Source organism: Nelumbo lutea, chromosome 4 (assembly GCF_056320005.1).
Source record: "Nelumbo lutea isolate HS-2025 chromosome 4, American lotus-T2T, whole genome shotgun sequence".
Classification (NCBI taxonomy): Eukaryota; Viridiplantae; Streptophyta; class Magnoliopsida; order Proteales; family Nelumbonaceae; genus Nelumbo; species Nelumbo lutea.
Genome location: NC_142687.1, coordinates 16,956,373 through 16,970,038, shown reverse-complemented (window position 1 = coordinate 16,970,038; position 13,666 = coordinate 16,956,373). Strand labels below are relative to the sequence as shown.

At 31.3% G+C, this 13,666-nt stretch overlaps 1 protein-coding gene across 1 annotated transcript; it reads left to right on the top strand.

The window, feature by feature from the left end:
• The first annotated feature begins 2,575 nt into the window (after positions 1-2,575).
• Positions 2,576-4,353, top strand: LOC148854217 (flavonol synthase/flavanone 3-hydroxylase-like). The gene is made up of 3 exons (XM_088986076.1): positions 2,576-3,021; positions 3,329-3,650; positions 3,866-4,353. The coding sequence occupies exons 1-3, from the start codon at positions 2,660-2,662 to the stop codon at positions 4,154-4,156; spliced, it is 975 nt and encodes a 324-aa protein (XP_088842202.1). The 5' UTR covers positions 2,576-2,659; the 3' UTR covers positions 4,157-4,353.
• Positions 4,354-13,666: the final 9,313 nt, after the last annotated feature.

The following is a 13,666-nucleotide window of genomic DNA, read 5'->3' as shown; positions in this document are numbered from 1 at the left end:
TTTGGTCGATTTGGCATTGTTTGTGAATAACCCTATATTTGGTGTAAAATCTCTTACTCAAAAAATGGAAAGCAATCCTAAAGACAAAAATAATTTCTATTTAACTAATGTTTTATTCTTCTTTAATGTTAAAAATAAATAACTAATTAGAAAGAATAAACTAGGATAAGGATTACTTAGTTAGGGAAAGATTACTAATTCGGTTCAATTTGGTTTGGGTTTAGTTTTCACACATGAAAACTGAAATCGGTCAAACCGAATTATCAATTTATCCCTCTTCATAACCTGAAACCGACTGATAATAAAGAAAAACCGACCAAATCAGATTGGGCCAGGCCGGTTTGGTCGGTTTAATCAATTTAACATTATTTGTAAATAACCCTAAATGCAAAAAATGAAAAATATTCGAAGAATATTCACCTTTTCTCTTCTCAGTCGCGACAACCAATTAAACGGTCCATAAAGGTAAACACACCAAAGATTGTCACAATAGTTCATTTCATCATTAATTCATCGTCCTTTTCTTTACTATTTTTTGTTTGGATGGGTAAAATTCCTTACTACATCCTCCCCAATTATCTTTATCGAAAATAGATCGAGATCCCCTCTATAATATTTTACCACCCAAAAAAGAATAACAATAACAATGCCACTTTGCTTTTATTTCTCCTTAATTGTTCACTTTGTAGTTATATGGATTTGACTAACCAACAGGTCCACAATTAAGTCCAAGTCCTGAACGAATCCAATCCAATTCAAATTATAGAAATCAAATGGGGATCAATACAATTTACCTTTTGTCAGTAATATTAATTTGTTTTCCTGTACATAACATGCACTTGTGAGGCTTGGCTTAAATAAAATAAAATAAAATGTAAATAAAATTTGATTTTAGTGATACCCACCTAAGAAAATTCATAGTTAAAGTCTGGTTGATTCAATATGCTCTGATCTTATCATCTTAAATACTATAGATCGATCAAAAAGGAGAATGTGATACATTGCCACCATGTTCAGTCCAAGACGTTGTTTTCAAACCAACATGATGATAACAAAAACCTATGGTGGAGATCTATGAGATATGCAAGACTGCTAACTAAAACAGAAAACATATTGGTATTGCATTCTCAGTATTGGTTTCTGCAGATATAGCCAACTAAGAATACAATAATGAAGCAATGAAGGTTTCTAAGATCAAGCCTCTAAAAGAGTGTAAAACTTTGTACTTTGTTTTGTATGTATTTGCACTTTTCTCAAAATTGGGAAGAATACAAATAAAAATATGTACAAAATACAAGGCAAAAATATGTATTGTATTTTTAAACCTTGTTTTGCACTATACATGTATATGTATTCCTCCCAAACTGAGCCTTAGCAACATCAAACGTTGTTTTATGGGTCGAAAAGACATGATACCAAAAAAACCTACAGCCAATCAACCAGCACCATAAAAGAGGTGACTAAAGTGACCTAGTCAGTCGTGTCATTGAACCATTTAACCTGACCAATGGTCATGGATTAAATATTAATTTTCTTTTTTCTTCTAATTTTTATATTCCATTTACATTGTTAAAAAATATTTTTTTATTTATCAAGCTTGTTTCTATTTAATATGATGAATATATAATATTAAAAATATTCCTATTATTTCTACAAGATTTCTGTTTTTTAATTTTATAATGATGTCATAGAGTTGACCTGTTTGGCTTTGATGGTTGAACCGATAACCCACCACTAAAATGGAAGTAAGGTTTCAGTTTTGAGTTGGCTTGTATTGGTTTCTTAATGGTGAAAAGCAAAAATATTGGCTTTTATATTATACCTATGGGATAAAGAGTTAACTAAAAGAATTCAATAGCAAGAAATAGAAATATCTTAAATATAGGAATTAATGAGAGATAATATGAATTTTTTTGGGTAGAAGACAATGAGAATCAATACCATATATATAAGAGTTAATGAGAAAATAAGTTGGATTAGCTGAACATTTTGGCTGTTTGGCGGGCCGTGAAACCAATGATGAGGTTTCACGTCAGTAATAAAATATATGGGGCCCATGAATTTATTACTGGTGTGAAACTTCATCATTGGTTCTACAGCTGGCTAAACAGCCAAAACATTCAGTTAAACATTATTTGTGAAAGAAGGGGATGAACCAAAAAGTAGTAGGATCATTTATTAAAATGCTCATGGTTGCATCAATTTACTAAAACACTTGGTTTGCAACTGTTTTACTTAACCAACCTCCATTTGTATTTTCAAATGGAAATGGTCATGTGGCTACCTAAATTGAGTGGAAGATGTTTAAGGGATTGGGCACATGGTTGTTTATTGTAATTAGAAAGAAATGTTTGATTTCAATAGAATGAAGAAAAAGAGAGAAAAAGTTGACCAAATGGACTTGGAGTGGTTGCTCGATGCTCGTGCTTTAATAGGGGAAAGAATGATATTAAAGAAATAATCTAGAAGGTTGACAGCAATTGGTTGAACTGACCATTTTTTTTTCTTTTGTTTTATTTTATTTTTTTGGTAACTGACCCATTTGTTTCTGTTAGTCATCATCTAAGTTGAATTCCATTGTAGCTCTATAAGTAGAGCCTGGAGTTGTATATTAGAGCACTTAAACTTATTAACCATTTTCAGCCGTCGGGAGTTCGGGATGTCTAATCTTTGCATTCCAACTGTAGATCTCTCTCCCTTCCATAACGAAGGAGATGAAGATGGCAAGAATGCGGCCAAACAGATAATTGGTGAAGCATGCTCTGAGTATGGATTCTTCCAGGTCGTGAACCACTGTGTGCCTCTCAATCTGATGAACCGGGTCCTTGAGCTTTCTAGGATGTTTTTCGAGTACCCAAAAGAGGAGAAGCTTAAGTATGGTCCTGGTCCTGGGTCTGGAGTTCCTCTTCCGGCCGGTTACAACCGTCAACCAGAGCACTCAGCCGACAAGAATGAATACCTATTGATGTTCCCTCCTGGATCAGGTTTCAACGTCTATCCTAATGATCCACCCGAGTTCAGGTATATATGTTCCAAGCCAAAGCCATTGCAGATGCTTCAAGGCAATAGGCTAGTGTAGAAGAAAATGTTTACTCGACGGCTGCTTTTTTTGTTCTTTTTTTTTCTCTACTTTGTTTACTAATTGATCACTTAACTACAATAGAAACTCACAGACTCTGTAACTAATTGATGAGAATGGCCAGCACACTACTCCATCTAGTACTGTGTTCGTGGTAAATAAAACCAGACATATCTAGGTGCTAAAAGCATGGGATTTCTTAATTTCCGATGGCCACTGACGACTGCGCGCTTTCGTACGTGTTGCCAGGGAAGTATTGGAAGAGATATTCTCCCACTTCGCCAAGATGGGATTGCTTCTGGAGAGCATATTGAACGAGTGCTTGGGTCTCCCTCCTAATTTTCTGAAGGAATACAACTATGACAGGAGCTGTGATTTCATGGTGGCGTTACGCTATTTCCCTGCAACAGAGTCTGAGAACAATGGGTTAAGCGAACATGAAGATGGGAACTGCCTCACCTTTCTTTTCCAGGACAACGTTGGTGGGCTGGAGGTCCTCAAGGATGGAAAATGGATTCCAGTGCCTCCGACTGAGGGTACTATCGTTGTCAATGTAGGAGACGTTATTCAGGTAATTCAGAGATCGAACGAGCTAGGAATTATATATGGAACCAACCCCATCTGATCAGGAGAGGATATATAACACTATAAGAGTCATCCTCTCACATCTGAGTAGACAGTTTATGCTATGATCTATTTGTTTGGCTGCATTTTAACAATGAAAACACTCCTAATATATGGCTTAATTTTTTCTTTGATCCGTGTTTGTAAACTTCTTGAAAGTAGGTACTGAGCAATAACAAGTTTAAGAGCTCAACTCACAGAGTGGTCAGGCAACAAGAAAGTCGTCACTCGTTGGTCTTCTTCTACAACTTAGAGGAAAACAAATGGGTTGAACCGTTGCCCCAATTCACCAAGGAGATTGGACAGCCACCCAGGTACAAAGGGTTCTTGTTCAAGGAATACCAACAGTTGCGGATAAGGAACAAAACCCACCCACCTTCAAGGCCTGAAGATGTGATCCACATAACTCACTATGCTATTTCTACTCAAGGAAGAGAAAATAATGTTAAATAAAGCACCTACTTTCCTTCTGGTGCCTATTTCTCTCTCAAAGTGAGTTCCTATGTTCAATAACGATGAGCTCTGTTGGCTCTGGCCTTTTTCTGCAATAACTTGGATATATGTATCAGTTACATATGAATCATATTGAACTTGTGTTGAAATCTAATGTTTATTGAAAGATATTCACAAAGGATCGACGCTTATCAAAACTGGGATCTGCCCTAATTTAACCACAGTCTCATGTTTTTGTTAAGTATTAATTGCTTGATAGAACTTCCATACTTGTCTTTTCTAATAGACTAAAATATGGATGGAAACCCCAGGATATTTCTACAGAGAGAAGTTTCTCTCTAATTAACATTCTTAAGAGAAGTGCTTATAGAGTAATAGAGCATGTTCTCCACCCTTGGAAGGATAGATTGAAGAGGGTGCAGAGATCGATCGTGCTCAAAATCCTCAAGCTTTTGCTTCTTTGCAGGGTTTAGGAGAAGACCTTGAAATTAAAGGTGTCAATTATAACTGCTAAGCTTCTAGCTGTATGAGATGGTTTATACATTGTATAAGAAGTGATTCAGCTACGAGAATAATATTTTATTTTCTAAAATGGAAACATTGCCTCATGTGCTTTTCAGGTCATATTTCTGATGAACAATGCTTTCTTACTCAACTGTTCAACTTACAAAACTAAACATCTATGCTTGAATGTGGTGTAGAAACCCCGTTACCCCAATAATAGCTCCTTTGGAGGGGTGATAACTGATAAATTCCTTGAACCGAAGACTGATTTTGCAAGCAAATTTCCATGGATAGTTAAATCATTTTCTCCATGTAATTAAGAGTCCAGCTTCAATCTAGCCGACTCATAAATGTAAGCTTCATTATTCGTTGGGTAACCCACTCAGTTTGGGCTCTGCTCTTATTATATATGAATGGAAACCTGCAGAGGTCTAATTACCTGAATTCGAACTCTGGAGTTTTTCACTTAAACCATGACCGAGATTCGTGTCAGAACTCAGAAAGCCATGTGATTCTGATGGAAATAAAAGATCAGATAGAAGGAACTTATCACCTTTGGCGACGGAGATGTTTGGAAGTCTAGCTAATAGTTTCTTCCGGCTCGGTTGCCATTTCTTGTTGTGAATGTTGTGATCACAAATAAAATTGAACTGGAAAGAAATTAGATTATATCTAGTAATCATCCGTTGTCGTCCAGCCTGGTTAGGATATCTGGCTTTCACTCAGGAGACCCGGGTTCAAATCGCGGCAACGGAATGTTTTTGCGCTTAATAACTGGAACTTTCTTTTTTTTTTTTGGACGGTGTTCCTCAAAGGAAACTTTTATGGTAAAAAAGTTGATATGGAATGTTGGGAGAATATGAGTACAAACAAAAATGATGGATGCCTTTGACTTACGCCATGTTTGGGAGTGTTTAACTTAAAAAATAAGTGTTTATTGAATAAATGGTTAAAAATTAGTGTTTATTCAAATAAGTACTTATTTGTATTTGGCACCCAACTTTTTCAAGTGTTTATTTTTTAAATAAGCACTTATCTAATATTGGGTGTTTTGTAGTTTTTTTCTCTAATAAACACTCAAATAAGCACTTATCTAATATACCCTTTGAAAGCACTTTTAAGAAAGTATTTTTATTAAAGCATTTTTATGAAAACACTTCTACAAAAGTACTTTTAAGTACTTTTATAAAAGTGCTTTCATAAAAATACTTTTATAAAAGTACTTTCATAAAAGTAGTTTTATAAAAGCGCTTTCATAAAAGTGTTTTTTAAGTACTTTCATAAAAGTGCTTTTATAAAAGTACTTTCATAAAGTGATTTCATAAAAACACTTTCGTAAAAGTGCTTTAATAAAATTCAACTAGGGATAATTTTATAAGTGGTATTTTAAAATTCAACTATGGATAATTTTGGAAGAAAAAAAATTGAATAACTGCTTATTGTAAAAGCACTTAAAAAAAGCTAAAAATTTGAACTTAAAAAATAAGCCCTTATTTTTAAAATAACCACTTATTTCCCAAATACCAATAAGTGCTTAATGGACCAAATAAGCACTTATTTTTAAGCACTCCCAAACATAGCCTTAGAGACTCATTATTGTTTTAACTTAAGTCTCCTGGCAAAACAAATGAACAAGGTGTGCACAAAAGAGAGTGACCTAAGGGTCAGGATTAAGGATGCCAACAGGTTGGGTTCAGCATAGGCCCAACCCTAACCTGACCCTAATTCGATACCGACCCGTAGCATCTTAGTTGTATTTCCTTAACATGTTTTGAAGACTTTAAATCCATTAATTTAAGTTAGAAAAATTGTTTTTTAGATTCTAAGATATCACTTTTCCCATTAAAAAAAAAAGAAGAAAAATCAAAACCAACATTTAAATAAATCTTAAAGTTTAAGGCTATAGGGTTAGAAGTAAATAAGTTACAAGAATACTTTGTATATATGCAGGTCATCATGACATGATGAGACAGATCAGCCAAAACACGAACCCGGCCAAACTCAACTCATGTTGAAGAATCAAAACCCTAACCCGATGCTAAAGCCAAATACACTGACCCTAACCCGAGTCGGGTTAACCCATTGACATCCCCGGTTAGGATTAGTAGAGCAAAATATATAAAAGGTAAAAGTTTCCTCAATGATAATTTATAGAAGAAAGGTTCATGGACCAACCCGAGGGGTAGCCCAGTTGGTGCGTTGGATGAACTGTTCCAACCATGGTGCGGCTTTGAATCCCGCTATTATCATCTCTATAAGAAAAATAATTGTGTGACTATTTGAGGTTGTGGATGTAATGTACTCTTCACTAAAAGAGTAATAACAAACCCTATGGTGGTTTGAGGTAGAAGAAATGGTCTTGGGGCTAGCAAAGTGTCCTAACTAGTTGAGAGATTTTGAAAAAAAAAGGATCAAACTTGATTTTCAATAAATATAATATATAGTTTAAAATTTATATCATCTTTATTGATTAAATTAGTATTTTAATATGTAGATTATCATAATATATATATATATATATATATATATATATATATATATATTCAAAGCTTCTCATTATAATTTAAATTCTGTAAATATTACCTTTTACATTACTTATTATACACATTCAAATATTAAAATGAAAACAAATGATTAAATTACTTTTGTTTAATAATTAGAACTTTCATTTTTTTTTGCACTATAACTCGAAGGAAACTTTTGTGGGAATCTTAAAAAATTCAAAAAAGTTGATTTGGATTCTTTGGGAGAATACAAGTACAGACAAAAATGATGGAGGTCTTGACTTAGAGACCCTTAGGCTATGTTTAGTTTGAAGGAAAATGCAAGGAAATGAAGGGAAAGGTAGGGAAACCTTTACAAACCTTGTACAAGTTCTCCTATCTTTCCCTTCCTTTCCCTACCTTTTCCTTCAAACCAAACATAGCCTTATTGTTTTAACTTAGCTCTCCTAGCAAAACAAACATACAAGGTGCGCACAAAAGAGAATAACCTATGGGTCAGAACTAGTACATCAAAATATATAAAAGGTAAAAGTTTCCTAAGTGATAATTTATAGAAGAAAGGTTCTTGGGACAAGAAAAGTGCCCTAATTGGTAGAGAGATTAATTTTGAAAAAAAAGGATCAAACTTGATTTTCAATAAATATAATATATTGTTTAAAATTTATATCATCTTTATCAATTATCATAATATATTAATATACAGTTCAAAGCTTTTCATTATAATTTAAATTTTGTAAATATTGCCTTTTGCATTACTTATTATATACATTCAAATATTAAAATGAAAACGAATGATCAAATCACTTGAATAACTCAATGGTCAAGTGAGACCATAGCCTTTGTAACTATGAGTGCTTGGATTCAAATCTTCACATCCTCAAAAATAATTTGGGGTTTATTTCAAAATAAGTTTGGTTCCAAGGTCAGTTCATTGAGTTGGTTTGGGTAGGGTAAACCCCTAGACCCTCGAACCAGCCAGGGTGGAGGATGGTTCCAATAACTTGGAACCAGACCCTACCCTGTAATAGATTGGGTAGGATCAACTCAATGCCGGTTTAAGGTCGGTTCCAAGTAGAATTTACCCATTTGCTCAACCCTAATTAGGGGAGTATCAAAACTTTAGAATCATGAGACCTAAGCCCTTGAATGAAGATTTAATATAGGTGAAAGACTTGATCGATCAGGATAAAAGAAATTGGAAAATTGAAGTCGCAAATCAAAACCTTAGTATTAAACTTAAAGTTAAAAATTGTTCAAAGGATTAAACATTTTCTGTGGAGGGTGCTTGAAATGCTATAGGAGGATCGTGGGCCTACAACAATTAATTAAAGATGCTTACATTTTTTTTTTAAATATTTTAGCTATAGTTGTGATGGTCTTGATGTTTCCTTTTCCTTTAGATAGAAGTAGGGGTGTTTACGGGTTGGGTTGGGTCGGTTTAGTGGGATTTTCCCAACCGACCCGACCTGATCGGGTTACCTAAGGTGGGAACCGAAACTGACTCATTGATAGCCCAAACTGACCTGATCGGTTTGAGTCGGGTTGGGTCAGTTTGGGTCGGTTTCGGTTTTGCCCCTGTACAAAGCCGAATAAAACTGAAATATGTATTTAAATAAATAAATAAATATATATATATAAACAAAAATATGCATACAAATAAAATATATTGGAAATTTGGAATATATATTTTCTGGAAATATATATCTCATATATTTCAGAATATATATTTTTTTAGATATAAAATTTTTTCAGATATTTCGGTTTTTATGTAAAACTGAAATATCTTTATTTAATAGTTCTAAATATAAAATATATTTAAATTAAAACAGAAATGTATACTTAAAATTTTAAATAGATTAGGTTTTTCATACAAAACTGAAGTTTTTTGTGCAAATATATCATCATTAACTGGATTTTTTTCAAAGCTTAAACTTAAACAAAACACAAATAAAATATTTCAACTTGTAACATGCATTAAATTAAAAAATAAATAAATAAATACTAACCTTTGAATGACTGAAGTTGAGACTTTGAGAATGAGACTTGAGCAGTTGAGCTTGAGGGAATGAGGGGGGCTGACCAACCAAGTTAGAGAATAGAAGATTTTAAGAGAAGACAAAAGTGGTCAATAAAATAAAAAATTAGAAACCTTCTAAATTCTAATCTAGGTAAAAAACTAAAAAAAGACACCTAATTGAATTCTAATTGTAATTGCCTAATGAGCCTTCTAGAGTTCTAGTTCTAGTAGAAGTCTAGAAGTAGAAGACTAGTAGGAATTAGGAAACTACTCAAACTAGGAAGTAGGAACTACCAAACTAGTAGATCTCTAGGTCGGTTCAGGTCTGGTTGGTTTTGATTTTCACGCAAGAAAACCAAAACCAACCGGGTCTATCGGTTTTTGTATGTGCCTAACCCGAAACCGACCGGTATGGATGAAAACCCGGTGGACTCGGGTTGGGTCAGTTAGGGTTGGTCGGTTTGGGCATTCTTATGAACAGCCCTAGATAGAAGGGAGGGTAACGTTCTAGACATCTAGTGCATAAGCTTGCACGTAAAGGATTAAAGGAGTGTTTGTTTGTTTTTTTATTTTTTTAAAGCTATGCCTATCTGGATGGATGAGTGGGTGGATCATATCTCTTTAATTAAATTTGTAGGTATCACTCACTATATATATTGTCTCTTTTTGGGGTTCCACTATTATCCCGGACTGATTTCTTGTCATAAATTTTTCCTTCTTTTCTTCACGTTAGGTCCAGAGACTGACGTCCAGTATTAGAAAACTAAGAACCAAATTAGGAACAAGAGCATCGTGCCTATTAGCAGGATTCAAAAATGGAACCCCAACAAGAATTCGCCTTCAAGCAAATCATGTTGTATTATTTACACAACATTTGCTAGTTCTAAGCTAAAGCTAGGTGCGTGGCTCTAGTTACCCAACAGGGATACATGTAGTCAACTGAGATGTGGCTCAATTGGTAAGTTAGCTGGTTTGTTTGAGCAGAGGTGCGGATTTGGATCTCCCACAAGTTATCACCGACTTTGAAAGAGAGTTATTATATTATTAGTCTCCTATATTTATACTACTATAAAAAGTACAAACAACCTCTAAAATTTTTGGAATTTTTCTTGACCAAAATACCCTCTTTTTTAAATATGGTCTCTTTATTGTGAGGGTAAAATTTGTAAATTGAATACTCTAAAATTTCTGGATTTTTCTTGACTAAAATACCCCTTTTTTGAAACATGGTCCCTTTATTGTGACTTTATAAGGGTAAAAATTATAAATTGAATACTATTATTCAATGCATTCAATACCCTCATTAAATTCCACATTTAAGGTATTAACTCCTATTAACTATAATTGAATCATATATTTAAAGTATTTTTATTTATTCTCATCACTAAATTCCACTAATTAAATTCATACATAATAAATCAATTATTCCAATAACATAAAAACTTATACTTTTAAAATCTATGGAAAAAATAGTGCTTTCATCTAGGTGGTGGTAAGAAATTAAACCATTTTGGGTCAAATGGGCAAACTCATGTTGCCACAATTAAATAATAAAAATTTTAAAAATAGATAAAATACAAAAGAAATATAAAAGTTAAAGAAAAAATTTTAAGAACATTTTTAGTATCATTAATTTGACATATTAAGCAATAATTATTATGATAAATAGGAAATATTTTTATTAATGATGGAAATGGAATGTAAAGTTTAAAACCAATCGGAAATAAAACTATTTTCCTATTCTCTCTCATTAAATCTCATATCTAAGTTATATTCTCTTATTAAATCTTATATTTGAGATATATTTTTCTTATCATTAAATTCTACTAATTAAATCCACAAAATTAATTTTAATAGTATAAAAATAAATATTTTGAAAAGTAATTTGAAAACAAAACCATTTTCTTCTTTCCCGGAGGTGGGTAAGCAATTCAACCATTTGGGGTTAAATGGATTAATCAACAATGTCATAATTTAATAATTAAAATATAAAAATATAAAATATAGAAAAAACAAAAATAATTGTGCATATCTCTAATATTGTATATATACTAAACAAAGTAAGTATAAAATATAAGAAGTGTTTCTTTTAATGATGAAAATGGAATGTCAAATCTAAAATCAACTTAGAAATGACATGATGTCATAGTCAAATGATAAAATTTTTAAAAATAGAAATTAAAAAGAATCAAAAAAATAAAAAAAATAGAGAAAATTTTGGACACATATCTAATGTTATATATTTATAAAAAAAATAAAATATTTGGTACATATAATATTATTCATTCACTATATTGATAAAAAATAAGTATTATACATAAGAATTAATTTTAACAATGATGAAATTGATTAATGGATGATGTCATTGTTAAATAATAAATCTTTAAAAAGTAAAAAAAAAAGTACAAATAATCAAAAGAATATAAAAAATTATAAAAAAATTGTACACATCTCTAATATATTAATTATATAAAAAAGTGTAATAAGTAAAAATTATTTATATAATGTAGATGAAAGATATAATTTAAAATTGATCTAAAAGCAAAGCTATTTTTCTATCTAGGTGGTGCGTCAGTTATCCAACTTTCCAAATAAACTCATGGTTTCAATAATTGAATAATAAATAATTAAAAAAGATAAAACACAAAAAATGAAAAAATATAGAATTTTGTCTAAAACATTTGGGAACATTTCTAATGTTATATATTCATCATATTAAATAAAAATAATTGTTAAAATAAATTTTATTTTTATTTATGATAGAGATGGAATATAAAATTTAATAATAATACTTTTTATTGTAATTTAAAATTTCTATGTGCAATCCACGTGAAGTCGGATTTTTTTTTGTATATTTACTTTTACTTTATACATACATACATACATACATACGTACATACATACATAATATAGTGCCAATGACAATATGGAACTTTACTAAAATGCCCCTATTTTTGAATTTAATCCCTCTTTAATTTTAAGGGCTAATAATGTAATATCATTTATAATTTTCACCTTATTTAATTCCCTCTCATTAAGTCTTATATTTAAGGCATTAACTCACATTCTCACATTAAATCTTCTATTTAATATATATTTTATTTAATAAGTCTAATAAAATATGAAAACCATGTTTTTAAAGGATAAAATGCTAAAACATCCCCTAAAGTTTCTGATAATTGCTGAAAATCTCCCCCGAATTTTGGCAATTGCAATAACCCCTGAATTTTAACATAGTTGCAAGTAGAACCTTTCTCTTATAATCCTCTAACAAGAGGCGTGAGAATGTCTAAAATAACCATGTAGTTACTTTGAGTAAAATGTTTATTTTCCAAATTTTTCATTCATATTAATCACTACCCCCAAACCCTTCATGTGAATCCTTCAAAGTTAAAGTTGCAATTTTGAACTTTATTTTTCTTTTGTTGTTTAAAGTATTTATTGTTTTTTATGTAAAAACCAGCCTCAATAGTAACTACATGAATGTTTTGAACATTTGTGTGACTCTTGTTAGAGGATTCTAAGAGAGGGGAGTCTACTTGCAATTGTATTAAAAAATTTAAGGGAGGCGATTGCAATTACCAAATTCCAGGGGAGATTTCAGCAACAATCAAAAACCTGAGGGGAGGTTTTAGCAATTTATCCCTTTTTCAAATTAATCAAAAACAAAAATGAAATCGCTCTTCCATCCAACTAGTGGGCAAGCCAATTTAACCATCTAGACCAATTGGGTGAATCCATGATGTCATAGTTAAATAAAAGAATGTAGAAAAAATGGGTCATTTCTCTAATATTTTATATTAATCATGTTAAAGAAAAAATAAGTGTCATAAACAATAATTGCTTTTATTGATAATACAAATAAAATACAAATTTTAAAACCAGCAAAAAATAAAATTGATTTCCTATTTGGTCTGGGTCAACAGTTCAACTTTTAGGTCAAATGTGTCAATATTTGATGTCATAATTAAATAATAAAAATTAAAAGCTCAAAACATGAAGAAAAAAACATTTAGGCACATCTCTAATATTGTATATTCATCATATTAAATAAAAACAAGTGTCATAAATAAGAATTATTTTTTTTTACATGGAAATATAAAAAAAATGTAAAGATTTAATTTGAATTTAGTCCCTTTTTAATTGTGAGGGTAAAAAATGTAACGTGAACTATTATTTTTTTCCTCATTCAATGTCCTCTCATTAAGTCACACATTTGATGTGCTAACGTCCATTCTTTCTTATTAAACAACACATTTAAGATATTTTCTCACTAATAAATTCTATTATTAGATCTATATCCAATACTTTTAACAATATAAATCTCTTTTTTTTTTCAAAATTGAACCAAAAAATGAAATTGTCCTTCTATCTAGGTAGTGGGTAAACCATCTGGGTCAAATGGGTAAAGGCATAATGTCATAATTAAATAATAAAAATTAAAGAAGGATAAGAACAAAAAAAAAATACATAATATTTGTAAAA